Raw genomic sequence first — 27,846 nt, 5'->3', positions numbered from 1 at the left:
CATTAATATTTTTTTTTTAACTTTACTTCTACCAAGCTCCGCAATGCGCCATAGAACAGCTTCATAATTAATAAATTTACCGGCCACATGTCGAGCATCTTCATGATTGCAGATGTGGGTAAGCGGATGTGTAAGAATTTCATTAGAGCATTGCAAGTACTACCAGACCACAAGCGAGGCAAGCAAACCAAGCATAACCACCAGCGAATGTATGTATTTACATACTTGTAGCTACATTACATAAATAACAATTATTACACCCATCTTTGTAACAGTGAAAATTTGCAGTTAAAAGCCAATGCAACAAATTAAGAAGTCTACAAACAGGCGCCAAGAACACCTTACGGCTGAAAATAAAAGTAAAAGCAAAGATGGGAATAAGAGAAAGTGCACGAGTGAGAAAAGGAAATTGCGCAAAATGAAAAACCGCAAGACAGTGTGTGTTGTTGTAAGCATTAAATCCACCTTAAATAAGCAAGAAGATCTGAAAAAAAAAACAATCTAGCGCCCAAAAAGTTAAAAGTAAATAAAAAATAAAATAAAAACGAAAAATGCCACTGAGCAAATATACAACTACCATAAAGGAAGTACAACAGTATAAGGACCACGTTGACAAGGACAATAAAAATATAGTACACACAGGTATAGTGAGATTGTTGTCGACAGGGATATGACTGTAAACAAACCTGCAGTTCGCATGTTGTTGCACATACAGTTATTTTGGAAAACAGCTGGGTCTGTAGCTTCATGTCATATGTATATATGTGTGTATGTATGTATATGTATGTACTTTTCTGCTCATGCGGTGTACCTCAACTGCATTTCCGCTGCGTCAGGCGATTTATATGCGAATGAAGTTGTTGTTTCTTTTTGTTTTTTTTTGCTTCTTTCAGTGACTTCCTGCTTTGTCGGCTGAATGCTCACCTACCGTGCTTTACTTTGTTGTTATTAAAGGTGTTTTCATTGTTGTTGTTGCTGTTATTGTACCGACACATACTTTCATTTGGCGTGTGCATCTGTCTGCACTCTATATTTTCATATATATATATTTTTTTCATTTGTTAACTGAGATGGGTGCAGGTGTGCGCTGTGTTGACAGCTACGGTGACTCGAAGAAAGTGCAGCATTTTGCAGAAAAACATTATTATAGAAAAGCATGAGAAAGAGTCCATGAAAATATACGTGGCGATGATCTTAATGTATATTTTTCATAGTAAAGCAGTCCGTCACAATATATTGTTTTAAAAAAGGCCTTAATGAGTGATCGGCGGAAATGAGTTATCGTTACATTTAAAAATGTTATCGATTTTTAAGGAAAGAGGGAATCGAAAATTTTGTAAATCTTTTTGATTGCTTCTATTTTTTTCTCAATTTTTACTTGGCCTCGACCGGTTCTGCAGTTGTCGAATTAAATGCATTGCAAGCAGCGCCAACTAGCGAACACTGATACCATGATCGATGAAGTTTGTAAGTTATATAAGTTGTCCTCGATGCGCCATTTCTCTGCTTTCCATTTTAGTGCGCTATCGATTTGAATTGGTGCAAGAGATTATGCAGATACCTCATTGAAGTGGTATAACTTGTATTTGCAATGCGACCAAGTTTTGTTTTATACAAGTATATTTTAGACCAATTTTACCATTGTGAATCGCTCATATGACAAATTACTTTCAAAAATAAAAATATAATTTTTTTTTTTAGATTTTTAAAACATAAGGCTTGTAACAAATTATAATGAAAATATCAATGTTGGAATAAAGAGTCTCTCAGTTTGAACTACTGTTATAGTTTGCTTGATTCAGTAGTCTCAAATGCTTGGCAAAACGAAGATCGCTATAACTACAACTAGAAAATTATCTAATGTAAATAAATCCAATCGAAAAACTAGCTTTCGTTCACATTTTAATCTTAGGGTGTGAAGCATTAATCCCTCGCAGAATAATTTCTATGGCGCAATTAGAAAAGTTATTATTATTAATTTTATGAATATACAATATTTTGAAAATTCATATAGCACTTGGGCTATTTGTCACAATGATGTCATAATTCTGTCAATATTGTAGTCACGTAGACATGTAAACATTAATTTTTACATATTGTTCGCAGTTTCTGTACACTTTAAGTATTCGGTACAATGTCATATTTTAAGTTCTAGCAATAACACCTCAACTTTGTGTGTTTTTAAAAATTGTTTACCTATTGAAGCAGTTTATTTATTATGTGCTTTTTAAATTATGTCAAATTTCATGACAGTCTTAAATAAAATAAAATAGTTGTCATTTCATTATTATAGCGATTTGAGCAACAACTTTCGTATAAAATTAACAAAATACTAAAACTACGAATGAAATTAGTGTTTGACAACTAAGTTGTCCAAATTTTTCCAATGTCAAATTTGCGTCAGTCTAACGGACACATACTCTTGGTGCGAATAATTATTGTCATGAAAAGCATATATAAAGTATGAATTAAATTTAATCTTAAAGTTCATTATATTGAAGCTTAAAAATTAAGTTAACCTTGATTATAGAGTATCAGGAAAATTCGCTTAGTCAATGCTTTTTAGTCAAAGAAAGTACACCCCTAATATGTTATAACTGTCCAATGTATGTACATATCTCCTTGGACAAACAAAAGCTTATTATTCTAAGCATGTATGTACATCTGTTTCTGCAAATATGCATATCTATATGGAATACCGCACGAACTCCGATTTGCTCTGTCCCTCTGTGCTAGTTCATTTGTTATTTAAATTCATACTCCAAATGGGATTATTAATGAAATTATTACACAATTTTGCATATTGCAGAATTTAGTACGACTTGTGAAGTCGAATTAAGTACTACGTATGTGAGATGAGTATATACTTGTAAGTATATACATAGAAATTTTAATACAACCTTGCATATCAAAGAAGTATTTAAACAAAAAATACGAAAACATTAACGGTGATAGGTTAAGATCAGTAATCAGGTTTATATTAAAACAAAAAAAACTATTTTCTAGAAATCTCTACATACTAGGCTCTTTTAACACCAATATTATTATGCTGGTTGCCACAAATAGTTAGTAATGATCATTCTTAAAGCCTTCTAACTTCTAAAGGTCATTTCGACTCCTCTTTAGAAGAGTAAGGATTTATATAAGAGTCCGTGAAAGGATTAAAATGTTTAACAGGATCAAATATATCTGCTTATTTCACAAGTTCTCTGCTCAGACAAAAATTTTTTGCAATGAACGAAGAAATCGCGCACCAAAAGACCCGAGTCCTTTGCAAAAATGACGTCAAATAGAGTTATGCTTGACAAGCTAAGAACCCCATATTTACGTTATTAAAAACATTGTTATTGGTTGAAAATTGGATTTAAGTTGTCGAAACTGTTCAACAATCCAGCGAATGGCGCTCCAAAAATGAGCCGTAAGAGAAAAAACCACATTCGGATCGAAAATTGTGGTGATGCATATCGTTCATCCTGAATTCGATGCACAGAGTCAAATGAGCAATAAGAAATATTACTTGACTGTATTCAGGCGTCCACGTAAAGCGATTCATCAAAAGTGACCGGATTTGTGAGGAGAAAATTGTTGGGTTTTTACCACGATAATGCGCTGTCATATTCTAGCATGAATGTGACTGACTTTTTGGCCAAATACGAGACGAGAATCAGCGCTCAGCCAGCGTATTTGCCAGATTTGGCTCTCTGTGACTTTTAACTGTTTTCGAAACTGAAAAATCCACTTGCGGGAACACGCCATGTGTGTGCACTGAAATTATTGAAAGTCATTCGCTGAAAGCACTGAATGCCATCCCGCCGAAGCTTATATCAAGTGTATGGAAATTTTGAATAAGCGCTACCATACAAGTAATTATATGGGCTCAATAGGAGCTTGTGTGGAAAGCGATAATAAAAGTTGGAATTAAAAATTCTTGAAAATTTATTTTTTTTATTAGTCCGGATCGAATAGTATTACATAGGGGCACAGGGTATTAGATGTGTAGTATCATTTTATACCACATCTCTTCCTAGGAGTGCAATCTGTCTTAACATATGAGAATACAACTGACGTTTAGAAATCCCTTATTATAATATCAAAGAGACAACTATATTATGCATATGTGGTTAACAGAATAATTTCTGTGTAGAAGAGTTAAGTGTTTTGTTCAAGAACATGATAAAGCGTTCAGGTAAATGAACGGAAATGCGACTGAGTGCTTCGATAGACAACTACTTTGCCTACGAAGGCTTCACTTCCTTTAATGACAACATAAAATAGCATTTCACAAATAAGCAAACCCACCCCTGTAAAGTCATATAAAAACATTAAAAAATAATAATTTTCTCTCAAGTAAACGTCAGCGTCAGTGGAGGTCAAGGCGCTGCTTGAGTAAGCATACTTTACAGCGCATAAGCGCAGTGGGTAAATTACTTTCACATTTCATATTTGGTTTGCTTGACTTTTTGCAATTAAAAATGCTGGAAAATGAATGAGTATGCTGGAAAAGACTGCATTTCTGCGACTCGTGCTCAGTTGCCACTTTGCTGACAACTCGAATGATAATTGTCGTAAGTGTTGGCTGACAGTTGAAGTGCCACAAACAGGTCGTCAACGCGTCACTTTTTTCTTGCCACAACTTTCAATTATGAAATGTTATTAACTCCACTTTAAGTAAGCGGTGGTTATATTCTCCGGTTTTTTGTTTAGAAACACTCATTTTAGTGTGAGAGGTTTTGCATTAGCACGCGAAGAAATTCCGCAGTTATTGTGAATAGCTAAGAAAGTATGCGAGTATACAGTTATGTGCATAGAAAAAACAAAATGAAGAGAAATGTAATTAGCGAGTCATTTCATGGCTTATTCGGCGAACATCAAATGGCAAGTGGCAGCGCAGAGCCGGCACTTCGTCGTGAAAAGGAGTAAAGTTTGGTGGAGTAAAATGTAGGAAAGGGAGTGTCAGTAAAGTACTTGACTACTTTTACTTAACCGAAGTTGAAGTCGAGTGCATATCAAAGTGAAGTTTGGAAACATTTCCTTACACACAAACATACATAGATTTTTTGTGTCTAAGCGTTGAGTTAGCAACTGTCCTGCGACAAGGTATGTCGACTACATTCAATTAGCGTAAGTGGTGGTAATTTGCGAAATGAGACGGTGTGTTTAAGAGACAAACGGGTAAAAAATATACTTTTAAATTACGGAAATTTTTACAGAATTCTTATTATGTCATTATGCGACATAAAAATGGCATGCGGTTAATGTGCTTTCAGCAAGTCTTTAAAGTGTTTTTGGCCTAAGAGTCAAGATTTTAAATGACGAAGCTAGAAAATTGCAAGAGTATGTCAAGAAATCACATGCTGTTTTACAGCTTTTGCATTCTTACACTGAATCGAATCTGTGCACTCTGTGTGAGCTCAATAAGCGTTGGTTAGCAACCAGCAGCTGTGCGACAGGTCCATTAAATTACTTGCTCTTACCATATTCATTCACATTCACCACAATGATACGAAATCTATCAGGACACTGTCTTATTGGTACTCATGCAATGGAATACTTTATTCTCCACTAAGGTTTAAACATCTAGGTAGTCATAATTATGTACTGTGAACCATGTGAATTGGTTAACAAATTTGTGACACGCTCAGTGCGATGGTCTTTTTAATCCATTCTAAGGACTTCTAAGCATCTCTTTCTATTTTCTTTTCAAAGGAGCATTTGTGATTGCACAAATATCCATCAAATTACTTAACCTTTTCTAAACTAATCATGACACTGACTGTATATTAAGAGGATATAGTAATCAAATAGGCAAAAAGCTCTGCTTATTAACTATATCCGATTCGCAATTTCTTTGATACCTCAACAACAAAGTCAGAGTTTAATTTGATACTAGATATATTGCTGTTATTGTGGAATAGTTTGAAGTATAAAAAATTAATTTTAATAAGAAAGAACCAAAACCAAACAGCAAAGTCTATTCCAAACAAGCAGACTTGCAAAACTGAATACAAATTATATTCTCATTTTCTAACGCACCAAAGGAGCTCACCGAATTCCAGCAAATGATAATTAGAAGAACAAATATAATAGATTACAACAAATTACCTACAACAACAATAACTTACGAAAGTAACAAGTCTACATAACTACAATCAAGGCGGAAAGGAATGACAGTAGATTCCTTACCCAGCATATTTAAAAAATTTGTAACTCAAAACGCAAATAGAAAGTCATGTGGATTTGTTATGTCAAAAAAACAAAAAAAAATTTATTGAATGTAAGTTTATTCTAAATTCTAAAAATTTAAATGTTAATTCTTTGAAAACAAATCTTATAGTAATTTATGTTAGAGTATTACCACTATTCAGTGTAATTGATAAATTAAAAAAATATTCATACTTTAACAATATTTTTATTAACAATAAGTTTTTCGCTATTCTGTGAGAATTTTGATAAAACATAAAGTTTCAGAACGTGGTGTTGTTCTCCACATGTGTGGCGAATGAGGTAATGTAAACAGAAACAGCTGGCACAGTAAAGAAAAATCTTGATAAACTGTCAACCTTGACAAATTAACATCTTGATAATTTGTCAAGTGCATAGTTTAGATGTGTAAATATTTCTATACTAATTTAAATTTCTTAGGGAATTTTGTTTGTTTTGCTTCTACTGTTTACCAACATTTTTGCAACAAATCGAAAAACGATATAAAAAATTAGTTCACGTTAGCAAAATGACCAATTTATATACACAAGTAGATACATGTTCATATATTTGCAAATAATATTATATATACAATCATTTCTAAGATCTTACTAAGTGAAGTGTCAGACCGAGTAATATACTCTGCAGCATTTTAGGCGCTACACCCAGCTCCATTCCGTTGCTATTGTCACTACGACAGCTGCTTTGTATACTTACACTTACACACATTTCCACATCTACAATTTTATAATATTTACATATGAGCACCTTTGTTAAGGGTGAAACGGGAAAACCCTTTAGGGTCGAATACTAATATTATGCACTGTAAGTGTATGAGCCAATTCTATGGCACGTTCTAGTCGAGATTTGTCGATTTATCTAAGCATGCTGGTGGCACTACTGGTATTACCGGCACACTATTATTTCGGTTTATTTTGCTTGGCACCTGATTTTTCTTCATCTTATGGCGGACTTATGTTCGGCTTGTTTGTGTGCGTGTGTGTGTTTATTTTATTTGTTTTGCACATATAATATTTTTGCACTTTCTTTGCCATCAGCTGCCAGCTGCTTGCGGCTTTCTCTGCTTTTTGCCACTTTGTCACACTACCTCTCTCTTGCTACCACACGTTCCCTTGTCTATCGCTTGCAAAGGTGCTCTGCCTGCTTGCCTTTGTGTCTTTGGGTATTAAGATTTATATGCCTGGCACATTGTCGCCATTTATTTTAAAAGCAGATGGAACTTATAGCTTCTACTTACTTGTATAGTTGTGGAATGGTAAATGATAAGTGCGCAGCCAGGTGAGTGAAAGCAGTTGGGCGTTGGGCAAATAGCATTGGCAATTGGCGTAATGGTAGCGGTTGGTTATTGTAGAGGTGGTGCACTGAACAGTAAGCAGATGCCCGGATATTATTATTTTTACATTGTCGAGGCGTTAGTTCATGTGTGTGTTTATTGTTTTGCTATTGTTGTTGTTATATAATATTGCTGCAGAGACTGTCTGATGGTCTCGAGTCAAAACAGAGCGAAATAATATTTATTATGTTAAACAAAAAAGCCAACTAGTGCAACAAAGGTTGGGACAGCAATAGAAACCAAAAGAAAAAAAAAGAGCGAAAACAAAAAAAAATTAAACAAATATGAAAGCTTTCAAGTAGAAAGTGCAAAAGCTGGTAAAAGGGAAATTGAAAGAAACGAAGGTGCAGCTATTGACGGCCGTAAAAAGGCAAGAAAAAGGTGTCAATAGACAAAAAAAAATTTATACGCAAATACATACGAGCGTATATATAACAAAAAGACAAGAAAACATATTAACCTCGACTGCACCGAAGCTATAATGCTATAATAATACCCTTTACAAATAAAAAAAATTGCAAACAAAAACTTGATTTTGATCGGTCAGCGTATGGCAGCTATATGCTTTAGTAGTTCTATCTGAACAATATGTTCGTATATTGTAGCGTTAATCTCTGCAAAATTTCGTAAAGATATCTTGACAAATATAAAATTTGTCCATACAAAAATTTGATTTTGACCCTTAAGTTTGTATGAAAAATATATGCTATAGTAGTCCAAACTGGAAAGATTCTTCAGATATTGTAGGATTGCGTTAGAAAATAATTCATGTTAAATTTCGTGTAGATATCTTGTCACATAAAAAAGTTTACCATACAAGAGCTTGAATTTGATGGATCAGTTTGTATCGCAGCTATATGCTATAGTGATCCAATTTGAAGATTATACCGTTGCCTTGGAACATAAGCCATGCCGAATTTCGTGAGGATATCTTTTCAAATTAAAATGTTTTTCATACAAGAACTTGATTCCGATCGTTCAGTTTGTATGGCAGCTATATGCTAAAGTGGAGTCATATTGGCGGTTCCGTCAAATGAGCAACTTCTTGGGGAGAATGAAAAACTGAGGAACTAATTCGGGTATATACAGACACGACAGTCGGACGAGCTCGTCTCAGGCATATATATATATAAATAAAGGAGAAAGCAACTAACGTGTGTGCGGCAAAAGTCTGAAACTGGATATAGAAACATTGCAGCAAAAGTCAAAGGTTCAATTTCCGTCATATTGTCAGTTAGCTTTTTTGCAGGCCAAGGTATATTCATCACTACAAGAAAAATGTGTTAAAGTAAGAAAATGAGTGAAAGCAATGAGCGTGAGTGTGAAGGAAATGAAGTGGAAGTGTTTTTTGCGTACCATTTTATGCCGTTATTTGAAACTTTTTTTGTGGAGAAACATTTTTTTGTTCATGGATAAAAACATATTTTTTATAGAGAAAAAGGTAGAAAAAGAGAGGTCAAAGTAAAGCACAATATTACGCTACCATCGATTTTAAAGGCCAATATATAGATCAGGTTGCTGAAGTTATACAAATGACAGCCACTAAGGAAGACTTATGTTTCGAATGCAAACAAATGGATATAAATATATGTGCAGAGGTATTACTGTAATACAAATGAGCTGGATGAATGGGAAATTAAGTCACTTTACTAGCGCCGAAGTTTACAGAACAATGTTTTACATATTAGATGAGAGAGAATGGATTTTGTCAACCAACTTGCACAAGAGTCTTACACAAATATTCTTGGCAAAAATTTAAGTCTGACATAAATCTGGGTCAATTCTGGTTATGTTGACAGATTGGCAAGAGCTGGCTTTATTTAATTGTTAATACTTCACGCCACTATCTTCAAGGTTCATGGATTGTTTGATTTTCAGTCAGAATGCATATATTAGATTTTTGTATATGAAGTAATGGTCTTAAAATAATGATTCTTTTGCTTCGTACATATTATTTATTTCGTTTGTTATTTCAAAAACTTCTTTACTCAACAGGACCTTTTCAAAAATATACCGGCAAACAGCCCTTAAAAGATGAACCAAAATACTATATAAGAATTAGTAAAAATATATTCGAGGTCAGTATTCAGACTTGTTCTGGTCCAAAATAATTCGGTTAAAATTCGTTGAAATTGGATCGGTTCCTAGAAATGTTGAGAATATACATACGTATAAATATATACAATATATATATATATATATATTTTCTTTTTTTTGTTTTCTCAGTTCCTTCTCTTAATTCTAAACACAATCAATAGCATTTATTTTTTGCTAGTTGGCGAGGCAAATGATATAAAAAAAGACATGGCTGGCAGACGACTTCAAAGCATACAGCGATTCGGGAAAACAGGAAGCACTTTTATTCACGAAACACAAAATAAAGATAGTGTACAAATCTGCAGGGATATTTCAATTTAATTTGAATCAAAGGGCAATAACCTTTGCAAATGCGCCTAATGGTAGGCAAAGAAGTTTTAATAAGACGATATTCAGTGTAAAATAAAATAAATAAATAAAATGATATAAAATAAAAGAAAACAAAATAAATTGAAATTTACTAAATTAAAATGAAATAACATATGATCGTAAAATAAAATGAAATAAAACAAAATAAATAAAATAAAATAAAATAAAATAAAATAAAATAAAATAAAATAAAATAAAATAAAATAAAATTAAAAACATTAAATGATATTACAGAAAGTAAAATAGAATAAACAAAAAAAAAAAATAATAATAAAATTAAATTAAGTAAAAATAAATTAATTCAATTAAGATTAATAACATATGATTGTAAAATTGTGATTTAATTTAATTTTTAAAATTACATAAAAGTAAAATTAAACGAAATAAAATAAGGCAAAATGAAGTAGAATAAATAAAATTAAAATAAAATAAAGTAGATTGAATAAAATAAATAAATTGAATTAAATTAAATGACTTAAAAGCCATTGAAATATTAAGTAAAATAGAACAATGCAACAAATTATGTGTTAAATTCAAATGAAAAAAAAAATAAAAATAAAATTTGAATTTAATTAAATATTAACGTATGAAACAATATAATTTCTCTAAAATAAAAGCAAAATTAAAAAAAATACTTTTTATAAATTAATTGAATCAATAATAATTGTTAAAAAATTCAATTTAATAATAACAAAAAAAAAAAATAAAAATAAAAATATATATGTTGTTAAAACTTAAGTCTCTTAAAAATGAAAGATAAAAAAACACTCTGTAATTGCAAACATCCACATAGCTAACACATGCATGCGCATTGCTATAACCATAACAAAATTATTGAACCATTCTGCGAACCCTTTTCGTACAAACTTTATTGCACAATACCCAGAGGTGCAATTCTGGCAGTGATCAAAAAACAAAACGTCGGTCAAACATATTTTTAATTCTTATTTTGCTTCTTTTTTCCGATTTTCTTTCGTTGATTGGAGTTTCTGCAAATTTACAAAGCGTCCCAATGGGTACCGTTTCATAGTCTTAACATTATATTTCCAACTCAGTCGTTCACAAGTAGGCAATTTAGTTGTTATGTTGCTCCTAGTGACATTTTTGTGGCACGTCCCATTTAAAAAGGGAATATCTAAATAAGAGGTAAATGAAAAATAAGAATTCTGCGAAGAGGTGTCGCAGGGGAAAATGAAGTTTTACAAATGGGTTGAGTGTACCTATATGAATTGAATGAAGTAGATAAGCAGGTGCTAAAGTAATTTTTTGTTTTTGTTTACAAGATAGGGTTGGACAGATGGGAATAGCAAAAGACATTATAAGTTTGAAGAAGATGAAGTAAAGTGCACAAAAAATGAAGCAAATATTCAGAAAGTATTAAAGAATAAATTTAATATGTGATATCTTGTTTAATTTAGCCTAATAAGTGTAGAAGGCTGAAAGTGAATGCAAATTTATTATATTGCAAGAATTTATGATGTATTATAATTATTAATAGAAAAATAAAAGATTTCAAGTATTAATCCCTGATTGTAATGAATTAGTGAACAACTAGTTATTTTGTGGTAAGAAATATTGAATTATTAACGTTTTGCGATTACCGCTTGTTGTTCTCTTATGTCTTAAAAACATCAGAAAATAAATAATCCAACACGAAAGTTTCTCTTTAAAAACAAAACTTAGGCTCACAATATTTTTAATTTTCATTAGAGTACAGTAGAAAAAAATGCTCTTTCTGAGTATGTTTGAAAGTAAGTGCTTATTAAAAATATGGCAATCACATTTTTATAAATACGAAAAATAAAAAGGCTCTACAAATGCTGCGATACCATCAAAACTTCGGATTCAGTAACAGAGGAGCGGGTGTATTTTTGTTAATGAAAGCTTCTACTAATATATACGTATATGTGCTACAGTGATAGTACTTAGATTGAAAATCATAAGTAATCATAAAAAAAATATAAACCAATTATATGAATAGGCTGTTACACTTTAGTCAATCCACGAACCTCTATTCTTTCCAATCCGACATAATTTTTAAATAGTAGTATAAAAACCTTGGGTTATCATGCGGATATTAACTCAAAACTGTTTGTATAAAACGCTTTGTATTTACTCTAAAGTTTTTGGCGAAAGAGTTGAGGAGCACATCTGTATTAAGAGGCATTTATACTTGTACATATTTAAAGAAGTAAAAGTAAAATTTTTGGAAAAAAAAATTAAATATTTTTGAGTTACACGCGATTTTTGACAGCGCTGTACTGGTTCCTTCCTTTTTTGTGAAAAAATGTAAAAAAAAAGTTCTCTACTAAAAAATGTTGTGTGTAAAAAATCCAGATCGACAAAATTATGGAATTTTTAAACAAAAATTGTTGAAATTTACGCAAAATTTTGGTCGTTTTTGGCCTGCGAAGATTCGACTTTTGAACAGACCAAATATCTGTTGCGTGATTGCATGGAGACCAATTTACGAAAAAAAAATTTTTTATAGTGATCGGATCATTTGTTTCTGACTAGGTAGTTACTGGACATTAGATAAATAGGCATTCATGCGGTAAGGCTAAAAATCTTAACGGACGCATGTAGTCAAAGTAGTATGGAAGAGCGTGAGGTGGAAACATCCAGGCACTTTTTCCTTCACTGTCCAGCATTTGCCAGACTGAGTCTAAAACATCACGGCAGTCTTATGTGTTTTGAAAAAATAAACAGATTAAGATGATAGGCTGAGCGGCTGTTGAAGGCTGTATTTCAAAAACTAATTGAGATATCGATCTAAAGTTTATTTTCAAACATATTACCGATCCAAATATAAAAAAAATATGTGGTATTTTAGTACCAGCAAGAAAACTGGCTTTCAGAACTATAATAGAATGGTCCCTAGTAATACGAAGTAGATAAACTTAAAGGTGTAATCACATCGTTTTTAATATTTTCCGAAACTTCTATGATCAGTTTTCAAGTAAGTATATATAGAGTTTCATAAGAGAAGTTAGACTGGCTTGTGAGATTTTGTGGTGAACCATTTATTTCTAAAGTTTTTTTTTAGATCAAACCAGAGGTTGGGAAAATACAGAGTTCATGGTTTACCATAATATCTCACAAGTCATTATATTTTAGGTATCTGCTTTTCGTATCCGAATATAAAAACCTAAAACTAAGCTACATCTACATATTGAAGGCAATATAAATATATTTGATGTTAAAGTTTCAATAAATCAATAAGTTTTTTTGGATCGGCATAGTTGAACAAAATCTTGAAGCGTCTCTTAAGTACTTTTATTATTATTGTAAAATAATCTTTAAGCTCTTCCGTCTTGACAAACTTCTAATATGTCTTCATTTAAGGTCTCGAAATAAATTAATAAAGATCATAAACATTTCGTGCGAATATTTCTTAGAGCAAATTCTATCAGAATTAGTGGTTTCGCTCTTCTCTTTAATCTCATATTTAACAATGTTGCAGCTATTCAACAATTTTAAATAGATTTTCTGTAGTTCCCAAGAAGTAAAGCATCAATCTTGGAATTTTTTATGTTTCATAATAATTGCATGATTTTCTACTTTATAAGATACATTTACTGACTGCTTTAGGTGACAGTTTAACAGCATTGCCTTAGCAGAAGTTATTTTCCAAAATTAGTCGCGTCTGTGGATAGAAATTATCACTGTTAGGGATGACTTATAGGTTATTTGCCTCGGGAGTTATTTTAAAAACTAATTACTAGTTTAAGTAATAAACATTTTTAAAGTGGTGAGGGATTCGAAGGAGTCACGTTTCGATTTCTGTTTTGACTGATGTGGAAAGTAAAGCTTTTCTAAGAGCGCTCGCATCTACTACATTTCTAACATAAGAGACACTCTTGCGAAATCGATCAGCCGATCGGAGTCCCCTGAAAAAATATTAAAAATTATAGGTCCCCCAATTGACCAGTTAGTTTCAAGAAAATCATCGCAAATGGGAGAACTGTCGTATATGAATACTTCGGAAATGCTTTTTAATTTCTGGTAGATTTCTCTTTTCGTACTATTTCCTAACCTCCTTAATATGCGAAAGTAAATGACCGCTAATGTCAAGTATGCAAATACATGTTAATATATGCAAGACAATGTTTTCCATAGTGCGACACAAACGTATAAAAAAAAATAAAGACAATAAAGCACAGTTGGGAAAAACGGGCGGGCAAAGGACCGAAAAGCAAATAATATTTTCAGCAGTGAAAAGAAATTATGCTTTTCGAGAATGAAATAAAATAAAAAAACAATTTACAAATGCTTATTGTGATAAGGCAGGGAAAAATAATGAAGAAATTGCGGAGGAAAGTGAGGAAAAGAAACAATAATAACAAATAATAACAGATAAGAGTAGGGTAGTCTGCGTTGAGGGCACACAGGAGACAATAATAAGGACGAAGGTTGTCACTAATGTTGACAAGCGACCATGGTAACATAAGACACAACATTTACAACAACAATAATGAAAAATTAACAGCAAGTGTTAAGAACATAAGTATGCTTGTATTTAATTATGTGAGTGTCGAAATATATATAAATGAATATTTGCTTTATGTACTTATATATGTATATACATATGTATTGTATAACAACAACCATATAGAGCTGGAGTGACAATAACGGCACAAACGATCCAAATGATGACACCATCAATGGGGAAGGGCAGAAAACACGACATTGATGACAGCAAGCGACACTAGGTAACGTGGAAGATATAAAAAAACAAAAAAAAAAAAACAAGAAAAAACATTAACTTCGGTTGCACCGGAGCCATAATACCCTTCAGAGGTGCATATCTCTTGTATATAAAGGTATAAACAGATTTTATTCTTAACTTTGTACGGCCAGTTTGTATGACAGCTATATGCTATAGTATGTACTTCAATTTTAACAATATATTCGGAAATTATAGCCCCTTCTTGGGCTATAATCTATGCCAAATTTCGTGAAGATATATTGTCAAATAAGTTAGTTTCCATACAGGAACTTGCTTTTGATCGTTCAGGTTGTATGCCAGTTGAATGCTATAGTGATCCGATTCAAAAAAATATATTCGGAGATTGTAGCGTTGTCCTGGATAATAATCGACGTTGAATTGCGTAAAGATATCTTGTAAAATAAGAGAGCAGATATATACAGATGGACAGGGTAAAATCGACTAAGCTCGTCCAGGGCATAAAAACAACAGGGCAAACAAGTAATATGCAGTAGAGAATGGTGGAAGGGAGAAAGGACGCAGCAGGCTAACAAAAAGCGAAAATATAAAGAAGACATTATAATAACAGGTTGGTTGGCCGCGCGGTTGTAGACAGACGTCTGGTTTGCGTGGTCATTAGAAGTGTAAATATTGACATTTCGAGTACACGAACACGAATGGTCGCCACAAACACACACACATACACGAATACGCATACGTAGACACTTGTTCGTTGACAGTTCGAAACACGCAGACCTGTCGCTCGGCTGACAATGCCGCATACACAAACAATCAGCTAAAAGTGAATTGAATTGAATGGGTCGAGCCGAGCTGCAATGAGGAGTCAGGCTTTAAAACATAACGGAGCTATACCGCAATGACAACAAAAATCGCATTATATAACGACGACAAATAACAAACGATAATGTTAACGATAATGATGCTAACGGCGGTTTTTGTGTGCCGCTGCTACCGTTAGAACGGTATTTTTGTCAATGCCGTTATGTGAGGAAGTGAAACGCGCCAATGACAGAGTGACAATGATCGCCATTTGATAGATACTAGGAATGGAGGGAAACACACCTACGTACAGATAAGTACATACGAGCGATATTGGAGAGGCGCTGCTGCTCGTCGGCAGGTGTCGGATGACAGTGGCTAGCGAAGATTGAATAGCGCTGTTGTTTGCCTTTTACTTTATACAGCTATAGCCATTGGCGTTAATGCACCACAAGGTAAACAAGCCTCAATTGCAAATGTTGTTGACACAAAGTGCTTGCGGTGCGAGTGAGTGACAGTTTGTGTGTGTGTGTGTGTGTGTGCAAGAGCGAATAAGTATAAAGTGGCACGAAATAGATGGATATGATGAAAACATGAAACAGTGTGCAAAAGTAGAAACGCAAATCGCCACCATACACGAGCGTTTGCCACAATGTAATGCAACAATGTTGTAAACAAACCAACAAATAAACAAAGCCAAAGAGGAACAAGTACAAGACAAGCAGCAACCAGACCAACCGGACAAACAAACAGACAACTCGACCGTACCACCACATAATAATAAACCAACTTATCAATAGACTCAACACAATACAACAAAAACACAACAATAGTTAAACAAACGAAGCAACAACATCTTAACAATATCTTGACAATGCTGCGGAAGCAAACAAATACGAGCGGTTGTTGTTTTTGTTGTTGTTGTGGACTCGAAGTGGCCATATTGTAAACTACGAAAGGATTAGATACTAAGTGGTTTGTTGTAGATTAGTTAGTCAGTTGGTGAGCGTTGTAGTTAACAAGTATGAAGTGAAAATTCATGTCGACGGGAAAGACGAGCTAAATTGCTACTTAGAGAAAATTAAAATATATGTACACTTTTTGTTTGGGCAGGAAGTAGCTGGTCGCTGTAGTGTTTGTTGATAGCGGTAATGTAGCTTTATGGATGGAAAACAAGTTTTGAATTGATTTTAAGTAAACTTTATAAGCATTGGATTGTAAAAATTAAAGCGCACTAGATGGCGCTGCTGCCGTAGTAAAACTATTTAGAGTCTTATTTCACTTAAGTATAAAAAATTTTAGAATTGTGTTGAAAGGAACTTGTTCCGAGTTAGCAGTTATACCTTTTTACGAACCGAAAAAATAAAGCCAAGCCACAGACCCACGCCACAGGCTCTCAACGCAAGACGATGCACTCTGCAAAGGTTTCTCTCAATAAACTGATGGTTTTGTTGGCTGTATGGCCTATAGCGCCGTCTTGTTGGAACTAAAGGTTGTCCACATTAAGGGTTATATCCACTTGTAGCTTTCAAAAAATCGTTTTCTAAAATATTCTCCGAATATTTCAAGTTGATTCGACAAATAGTTTTAGAAATATGAACGTATTTGTAAGAATTTTAAATTTCTCTGAAACGGCTAAACCGATCTGCTTGAAATTTTTACACGATATTCTTAAATAAATTTTTTCAGGTAATGATCGAATGAACACGATTTTTGACAACAATTTTGATTTTTAAGACACTTTGAATTGTAAGTTTTCACACAAAAACTGAATTTTTTTATTTGGAAAGCCGCCATTTTCTCAAAAATCAAAACTATCACTAATCATTCGATCATTACCTGTATTCACCTATCATAACACTAAATTTCATTGGTTTTTGGTTTCAAATAATTTGAGCCGAAATATTAGGTGTACTAAAACGAATGCCATTATTTTTCCAATTAATGGCGTTATTTATCTGTATCTCGCGTTGTATAAGTCCGATCCGACATTTTGTACTAAAAAAGCTTTTCTGACAGTTTTGTGATTGGTTGATTCAGTTTTGTTTGAGCGCACGCATTTCTGAAGCGGTTAGTAACTGGCGCTTGAAGAAAGGCTTGTGAAAATCGACTGTCTCAACTTTTTGCCAATAGGAACGAAGACTTCTATGAGAGAGGCATAATGAAACTACCCTTAAAATGGCAACAAGTTATCGACCAAAACGGCACATATTTGACCTAAATCGGATCATTCTAACTATTGTAATTAGAGCCTTTAATTTCATGCAAAAATAATGGATTTCTTATTACTACACCAATATCTTCTTCACCGCCAGACACCTTTTTCTGAAGATCCTTCTGAAGATCGGCTATAAGAACAAGGGGATCCAATATTTTTAAAAATTACTCGCTGATTCTAAGAGTACACTAAATTCTCGTTATGTTCTTTTTTTGCCTCTTAAAAAAATTCACAAAAATACGAATTTTTTCGGTCTTGCAAGTGGTTATATCCGCTTAATATTCTGTAATCATGAAAAAGCCAGCAAGTCATTATTCATGGGTCTATAGCGTTTGTCATTGACTGTAACATTATTGCCAACTTCATGTGTGCAGAAATATGAACCAATGATTCAATCTGCCTATAGAGCACACCAAACAGCGACTTTTTAAAAAGAATAAATTTTCTTTTTTACCGAACCGTTATTTTGGTAATAAATTTGCATGATTTGCGAACGTTTTTCCGAAGTAAATCTGTTCGCTATCAAATAGCAAACCAAACTGAGCATAAATCAAGCAACAGCTGTTAAAAAGACCAGCTCCGATAAAAGTATTGCCATATTGAAAATCACACGTCTTAAATAAACACCCGCTAATTATAAAGATCTAAAATAGTCGCAGCAGAGCTTTTTAGAAGGACAGCTGTCACACCAGCTGCCTAAGTAAACACATGTGTTTGACATTTGTAAACAGTATACTTTTAAAAATTTTAAAATCATTGAAATTTATTCCCAAAATTGCAGTTTTGGGCTGACAATTCATAAATTTTTACATTTAATTGATCTTCAGCGCTAAGCATATCTCTGGTCTAAGAGTTATATAAATAAACAAATGTATAAAAATACAAATAGAAAAGGTACATATTTTAAACTTAAAGCGGGAGCTATCATTGCTGTCAAAGGCGATCGCCACCAGCAAATGACTTTTTCGTTCCTCAGGCCTATATAAATCGGCTAAGTAATAATGAAATCATCTCTTTACTGAGACTAGCTTTTGTTTACCAAATCTTATCAAGAAGTTGACTAAATAGGCTTGGAAAAACTGACTGCTAAAACTATGCTAACTCTATTTTCATTCCTCTGACTCGATCATTTACTTATAATTTTTTAACATTTAACATTTTAAACTAATTAGAAAGTTGCTATATATACAATTAATTCACTTATGTCACAACTCTTTTCCGGTTAAATTTTTTTAACTAGCTTCTAAAAGGTCAAAGTTTTACGATATGCGCGCCCATGAGTATGCTTACCTTTTTCATGGTATGCGATGAATGCATAATGAATTAAGGCAAGGCTAAAAAGCCAATACAATCATAGTAGTTGTATGTATATATGTATGTATATATAGCGAAAAATACTAGAAGTAGAGTCTCAGCTGGCCAATATTTGTGTTGCGTAATTGCAAGCTGCCGTAAAATATGCCAAACAAAATTTCACAACAACACATATACACAGCATGAAAATGTGCGCATATATAATATATACATATATATATATATGTACATACAACTACTATGATTGTATTGTATATACAAACACTTAATGGTTGAATTTCATTAAAAATTCCTGTCATGCTTTTTATTCAATTAGCCCTTTACGGTATTTTGTTGGTCCGTTAAGATTATGTCCATAACATTGGCATGCGAAAAATTTACGATTTCTATGTGCTGTTAGCCGCAGCTGATGTATAATAGTATACATATTAATATACATGCAGGGGCAAGTTATAAACACAACAAGAACGAAAGGAACGTTGTGAAAAAATATTTGTTTCCACCAAGTGAATGTTGGCGTATTTGTCGAGTCAAAGAGTAGCTGGTTTGGTTAATTAATACAAAATGATTGGGTGAAGTCAATATGGCAGCAGTGGGATTCAGAGAAATTGGTAATGGCGCCATAAAGCAGACAAAATGGGCGCCTCAAAATGTTTACGTTTTGGTATTGAATTTTTTTTTGGCGGAATGTTTTGGTGGCATGTTTAGAATGTAAGCAAAGTGCTGGAGCTAAATAAAATGTAAAATGTTTGCTAAAATGTGGGGACAAAAATGGTTTTTGTATTTAAATTATGGTTTTATGGTTTTACTTGCGAGCGCGTTAAGGTGTGAATGCTTAAGCGAACAAAGTAATTTATATATTATATGTTTCTGTTATAAATTTCAGCTTAAAATGCGACTTAAAGGGGTTTGATTTGATAAGAGAACTGAAACACTGAACTACTGAAACAAGTCAACAATGCGCCTAGATGTAGGCAATATTTTAAGGAATTTCCACCCAAAATTAAAACATATCTCAAAACAAAAATGCGTTTAGATGTAGGCAATATTTTGGAGAAAAATGTGCCGAAATTTCTACACAAAAATAAACGATGTATCTACAATAATAGGATGTCTAAACGACAAGTTAACACTAAAAAAATTAATATTTCAATGCACTCCTAAAAATAGTTCCTAAATGTAAATGTATTTTCGAAATGTCCTAAAAAAACAAATAAAATGTTAAAACTAAGTAAAGTATTTTTTAACTCCTGAAAAAGAAAGTGAAAACTGAGTTATGGCTACTGGTATAGCTAGTATGCGCCAGAAGGTATGCTACTTAAAAAAATATGAAGTCTATTTTTTTCTATATGGCTGATGTAGCATTTGTCACCAATAACCTTGGCTATGAGACCTTGTAATAATTCCTGTAAGTTGGCTTTATTTATTGATTGAAATTTACTGTATTGTAGGGAAATAAACTTAAAAAATTTCAAATTAAATAATATAAATATATTAAAATATCAATACCGCTATTTTCTAAAATAATTAATGGTTCTATAACTATATTCGTGGGGTTTTCGAAAAACGCCTGGAAGTTGCGACTAGGCACGAGGCAATGATATTCCATTAAGATTAACTCTATTTGGAAAACAGCGGCTGGGAAGTTTTAATTCACCCACCGTATAGCCCATATATAGTCCTTTTTGACTACCATTTGTTCCGGTCGATGCTGAACGTCCAAACTAGAATACGGTTCACATCAGAACAGGATATCAAAAATTGATTTGAAAAACTCCAACCCTCTCAAGAGTTCTTAGCAGAGAAACTGGTATGTGACGCAAGTATTAAGTCGTGGGCTTTACTCTCGACTGCGACATTTAATAGAAAAAGTTTTTGCGCCCAAAATTACACCACATTTAGTTGCCCAACATTGCTTATAGCTCAAACCGTATAAAAAGTACAGAATCAAATAGAATAAGCGACTAATATTTCGATTTTAATTCCACTGCTCTCACATATTTTAAGTTGAAAACTGCTAACTCTAACCAAATAGCATTCAGCCCCTTAAAATATGCAATAATATCGATAAAATCTTCGTCTTTCCACATAAATCACTCAGTGAATACGAGTATGCATTTCGTGAAAGAATTTACAGAAAGGTAAGTAAAATTGTACCTTTTCAGCAGACTCCACCTGCAAAATACGACAATATCTTTTAGCTAACTAGCTAACTTGTCATGCGCTTAGTATAGCTTTGTGCGCAGACAGCTTTAATCCGCAAATAATTAACTAGCAAGAGTCCACTTTGAGGTGATGAACAGTAAAGGTATGAGCGGGTAAACGGTAAGGCTAGAGTAAGTAGCTAACTGTTACCTGCGACAACAACTCTTTAACATCTCGTCTGTCAAAATATTATGCTTACGAAGAAAATATGTGCAACTAAAAGTAGACAAGAAAATTGTGAAGACGAGGTAGGCAACTTGAGGAGTTAGAAAAGTGTAAACTCACAGGTCGCTAGGGAGTTGAGAGGGATGTCAAACAGCATACAATTTATGATTTACTACACACCAAGGAAATGCGCGTTGACGCTTCGTAGCACAGTGTTGTTATGATGATGGTACGCAGATGAAGATGAATCGGGGAATATATATTATATATATATGCATAACTGACAGCAGTAACTGGCGAAGAGAGTGTTGAGTGGCGAACGAAAGAAAGAAAATAAAAACGTTACATAGTTCGACGAGAAACGAGAAACGAGAATTGCTTACTAAGTAATCGAAGCAACTTGGGCTTTTGGACTTCTTAAGCTCATTTGCTGCGCTTGTTAGTATGAAAGTGCGCAAATAAGCCAGTAAGTGAGGAAGTGAGCAAGTAATAATAAGTTTTTTAAAATAAGTCATATAATAAGGCAAATTGCCTACAAGTGTTAGCAGCAATGTTTCGCTTAATGAGCAACGTTCATAATTACAGCTCGAATGTAATTGGATTAAGGCTGCAAAAACAAACTTTTTGATTTTCATAATTAAATTTCACGTTTTAATTGCGAGTAATGAAAATCAATTTTTAACTGCTTCTTGTAAGCTGCTTGTTAGCAAGATAAGCAGCGTGAAATGCATTTTTTGTTAGTCTATGTTGGTAAGTGCTAATTTGTGCTTGGTGAAAATAGGTATTTAAGGGTTGCCAACTTGTTAAATACAAATTTGTACAAAATTAAGTAAGCAGTTATCATTTTCAAACGTAATTATTTTAAGCTTTCTTAAATCTTTTTGAGGTAGAGTTACCATATGATATAGAATTTAAATATCAAATTTATGAATGCAAGTAAAAGGTTTGGATCAATGCATTAACCCCTAAATTGCTTCTAGGTTTGCAAAGGTTTTTTCAGCGTTGCCATAATTCATTAATTAACTTACAGAATGCTTTATAGTTTTTAAAGTGGTTAAAAAAAATTTCTAGTATAAAATAATTACTATATTGTAATCCGTTTTAAAAATAATATTAATAGCGTATGTTACCTATATATTAAGATATATAGTTAACTATAATATATACTAAGAACCTGCACTTCAATGTGTTATATTATATTTATGGTATATAATATAACATACATACAAGTACATATGTGTAAGTACTCTTGTTGCATACTTTTCAATTATAGATCAAGGTTACCATCTTTGTACCGTTTTCAACGCAATAAATAAAACATATTATAAGAATTTAATGTAGGTTTTACTAAAAGTTTTGTGGCATGGTTGCCACCTCTTCATATAAATAAAGGGTCTAGTAAAAAAAAAATGGCTTTAGTAATCCGTATTTAAGCACGGCTTAGAAACGATACAATTTTTTACTGAAAGCCATTTTTCAGACCGCTTTGTAATTGTTCGATTCGGTATTGTTTGCGAACCCGGCAAAGATCGACCACAAACTATGCCATATTTTATGGTTTTTCTTTGGTAAAAAACGCAAGACAAAGGGTTGAAAATATGATGTCAGGTGAGTTGGTATGATCTTCATACTGTAACAGCCAATCAGGCGCAATTTTGTCTTCATAGTTTTTGCTCCGATAATTTTGATATCAAAGATGGCTCATCTGGAAAACCATTTGTCAAAAACATCGATAAAGTAAGGGTAATTTTGAGTCCGACTTTCATGTAAATATTGTCCCGATAACCGAGGAGCTACGCATTACATGAAAAACCGTTTGAGGCTCGTTAAATAGGGCTGGAAGCAAAACGAAGCACGATATATGGCACGCATAGTTAGCGCAAAAAGGCCTCATGAACCGATTGATGTACACTGCGATGAAAAGTGGGTCACTTATGACAACGAAACTGGCCGAATTGTGGTGAGTCATACTTGACGGGCAGAAAGGTTCTACTATGTATTTGGTACGATTAGCAGATAATCATCTACTATGTGCTGCTCTCCTACATTCAAAATCTTAATGCGGATTTGCATTGCCAACAATTGGATTGTCTGAAGAAAACAATCGAACAGAAACTGCCAGTTTTAGCCATTAGCAAAGGAATTGTGGTCCAATAGGACGATGCCACATCGACAGTGACTCGCCTGAAGCTCGCTTATAATTAATAATTATAATTATTACTATCTGTTTCTATCAATAGTGAATGATGATGATGATGGTAAAAAATCCGTTTCAAGAGAAGCTTGTGAAAATACACTCTTCCGATTTTTTTGCCAAGAAGGGTCTATGAGAGAAATTATCTTCAAAATGACAACAAGCTATGGAACAAAACGGTGCATATTGGGCCTAATCGGATAATTTTAACCATGCTAAATAAAACCTTTGAATTTCGTTTCACTTTATCTTATATAATTTTGAAAATTAAGAAATATTTTGATCTAAGAATATGAATAATTCGAATTTATAAAGTAAGTTTCTTTAAAAATGCTTAACACGGTTGCTATTAGAGGTCGTGAAACAGAGTACTACGAATTCACAATTCACGTGGTTTAAGTTATGCATTTTTTGAACTGAGAGCAATAGAAATTCGAATGCATAATGGAAGTACTACTAAAAAATGTATCACATGCCTGCCAGCTATCCCTTTGTTTAAATATTTTCATTGATTATAGATATTATTTTAGAAATATTGTAAAGAAAAATGTTCTTTAATAAAATGGGGTTGGCAGGCGCTGACTATTCACTGTGGGTTCAAAGGTTAGTTATAACAATATCAGCTGTTGTTTGAATTAGCATGGCCTAATATATGTCAGTCTTTGAAGGCTAAGGTCTAATTCAACCATATATGCGTATTATCTTACGATTTTACTTATTAGTTTCCGAGTTTCCAACAAAAGCTGACTAAAAGTGACATAAACTGAAGTAACACATACCATTTTTTTATTAGCTTAGGTGCAACTCAAATATTGTACAAAAAAATGCTAACCCTTTTTAGTGGCATGTTACAAAATTTTTATTATCCACCATTTAATTACAGAGAAAAAAGTATAAAACCGTTAAGAAGCAGTCAAAAAAAAAGTAACATAATAGCAGCTGTCATGCATATGCGCCCAGAAATATACTATTACCATATGCACAGTAAGAGCGCCATAAAATATGGCGCATATGTACGTGAAATCGCATGTAGTATAAGAGCAGGCGCTGACGAGTGATAGCGGTTTTAACATATGAAAAAATGCGCTAACCCATACACGCGCACATATCGCCAGTTACAAAATGCATTTCATAACCGTATTTTATAGTACATTTATAAGCATACCCCTCCTTACACAACTTCCTATATTGGTACTCACCATCTTTTATCGAGTAGCGCGGATTGCTCATGTCGACCTTTGTCTGATTCTTTATCCAGTAAATTGTGGGCGTTGGATTACCAATGGCTTTGCATTGCATAACCGCTGTATGACCGACTTCGATGACACGTGTGCTGGGACCCTGAGTTATTACCGGAAAGCCGGGTGGCGTTTTATCACCTATAAGAGTAAAAAAAAAGAACAAGAGAAGAATGAGTGAAGAGTAAGAGCACGCAACAACAATATGTATGTTAAAAAATATTTAACGCTAAAATATTATTGGTTAAGCTGTGTGGACTTAAAATATGAGCTGCAAAGATCTGCCCAAGTGAATGCATTAAAGCGAATGCTCTCAAGCAAACATATACACATATACTCGTATACATACATGTGCACACTTTTTATGCTGGCATTCATTCAGTAAAGCGGCGACGCAATGCTAAAAGCTGCGTTGCCATTAAGACTCTTTGTTTCATGCGCAAGAAAAGAGGTGAAAAGCCAGCAAATATGCAACTGTAAAAATGTGCTGCAAAGCGAAAATTAAAAAAAAAAAAAAAACAAGAATAAACGTTAACTTCGGTTGCACCAATGCTATAATACCCTTCACATATAAAGAAGTTTCCACAGAAGAACGTGAGTTTGATCGTTCATTTTGTATCGCAGCTATATGCTATAGTGGTTCGATCTGCGAAATATCTTCAGATATTTTAGTACTGTCTTTGACAGTACTCCATGCTAAGTTCTGGTAAGATATTTTGTAAAATAAAAAAGTTTTCCATACAAGAACTTGATTTTGATCGTTAAGTTTGTATGGCAACTATATGTTATAGTGTTTCGATCAAAACAATTTCTTCGGAGTTTGCACCACTGCTCTTGGCAGAAATGCATACCAAATTTCATTAAGATATCTAGACAAATAAAAAAGTTTATGCTATATGCTGTGGTAATGCGAAATCGGTGGTTTCGACAAATGAGCAGCTTCTTGGGGATGCACGTAAAAACTCTCTGCGACAGCTCGAAAACTGAGCTAGTCACTCAGGCAGATTGATAGTGGGACATGGCTAAATCAAATCAGCTCGTCCCGCTGATCATTTATATACATATATACTTCACAGCTTCTCCGATGTTTTTTCTGGGCATTACGAATTTCGTAATAAACTTATTATACACTGTGGAGGGTATTAAAGCAAACACAACAGAAGAGAGAAAGAGAACAGCAAATACTCGCTGCATTTGCTTATAACTTTGGCGCGACAGCGGCGGCGGGGGGTAATTAAATGAATTTTACGCTTGCATAATAGCGGCATTTTACTGCACTCTCACCCACACCCCCATAGTTATTACATACCACTACTATCGCATACACACACGCACGCACTTCCTTCCCTGGCTTTTGTTCAACCTTTGTGCGCCAACATATGTGCGCGTTTGTAGCTGTAATCGCCTTTGTCTGTGTGCTGGCGCGGCGCGCAAAAACTTTCAACAGCAAACGGAGGTAATTGTCATAACCGTTGCCATCGTTGTTTCCCCCTAAAGCCTTCTTGTTTAATGCGCTATTGCATATGAAAGGAATTTTTTCTCATATGCATATTTATGTAATAATGCTTTTTGCGCCGTTTTTAGTTTACTTTTGGCCAAAGAAACTTTTTAATTCACTTTTACATTTATACATTCTGCTTTAAAATAGCAATGTTGGTAGCTGCTAGAGTACAGCTGGCGTTGGTTTAACCAAAACTTTGTTGGATTTTTTTAATTTGCATAAGCGTATAGCATGCAAATGAAAATACATATAAGTTCTGGTACATACCATACTTGTATGTATGGTATATATGTATATACATATAAATATATAAACTCTTTAACCAGACCTCAGGGGAAATGCGAACCATTTTTACAAATTTATAGTTCAAAACTGAATATTTTGTAATGAAAATAATAAGAATTGTATAATATTTCAATCAGAGTTGTGATATTAGAGAAAAACTTAGTTAAACAAAAAAATATTTTTCAATAAATTTTGTTATAAAATTGAAATTTCGTTACATTTGTTTTTTTGTTTTAATGTTAATAAATAAAAATATAAAATTTGTTATAAAAATATTTAAATAACTTATAAAAAATACCTAATACATACATTTTATTTTACGCTGTTAAGTTTTTTTTCAAAAAAAATTTGTTTTAATTATTGTTTAACTTTTTATATATTGTTTTTATATATTTTTGAATTATTTTTTTTTTTTATTTGAAAAAACCTTTATCTAATTATAGATTTAAATATTGTTGTATAAACTATTTGATGCTATCTGTAAAATTTTTTTTTATTTAAAAACAAATTTATCAAAATAGAATTAAATATATTTTTTATTAATTATTTTCGGACTATTTTTACAAGAAAACAATTATTCAATTTCCTTAAAATTGTTTTTCTTTTTCCTTTTAAAAATAAATTCATTTTAAACCTTGCATATTGTTTTTTATATTTTCTTTAATGTGTTTTATTTAATAGTAATTTATAGATATGTATTTATATAAATTAAATAATTTTGTGTTATAAAATATTCTATTGCTAGTTTAGCTATAACTAAAAAGAAATTTTATATTAAAAAAAAAATTATATATACGCATGTTTTATTTTTGATATTCAATTTTTTTTTTAACATTTTAATAAATTTATTTTAATTCTTATATATTCTTTTTTTATTTCTACTAATTTTTTATCTTTATTTTACTAATAATTGTAAAATATAATTATATAGAAAAAGAAAATATTTATAAAAATATAAAATATAATATGTATTTTGTATATTTATACAAAACAAAATATTATAATTAAAAGAATATTTTTTCAAATTAAGTTATCTTCACATATCTCTTCTTTTTTCGTTGCGCCTTTAATTTTTAGTTTTTAGTTTATATTACATAATATAAAATTATAAAAAAAGTAAATACTTATCAAAATAAAAATGTATACATATTTTTTTAAAAAATTGTAAAATTATATTATTGCCAAGAAAAAAAAATATTTATAAAAATGAATTTGTT

The 27,846-nt window shown here is 32.6% G+C and overlaps 1 protein-coding gene across 14 annotated transcripts in view; it reads right to left on the bottom strand.

Annotated features, from left to right (window-relative positions):
* Lar (tyrosine-protein phosphatase Lar) overlaps positions 1–27,846 on the bottom strand; it is a 781,775-nt gene that overhangs the window by 120,651 nt on the left and 633,278 nt on the right. For all 14 annotated transcript variants that reach the window (XM_070107010.1, XM_070107011.1, XM_070107015.1 and 11 more), the window contains one exon: positions 24,805–24,984. In XM_070107010.1, the coding sequence (XP_069963111.1) occupies positions 24,805–24,984 (180 nt within the window). The remainder of the gene's footprint in view (positions 1–24,804; positions 24,985–27,846) is intronic.

This window comes from Bactrocera oleae, chromosome 3 (genome assembly GCF_042242935.1).
Source record: "Bactrocera oleae isolate idBacOlea1 chromosome 3, idBacOlea1, whole genome shotgun sequence".
NCBI lineage: Eukaryota > Metazoa > Arthropoda > Insecta > Diptera > Tephritidae > Bactrocera > Bactrocera oleae.
This window is presented reverse-complemented; position numbering and strand designations above follow the sequence as displayed.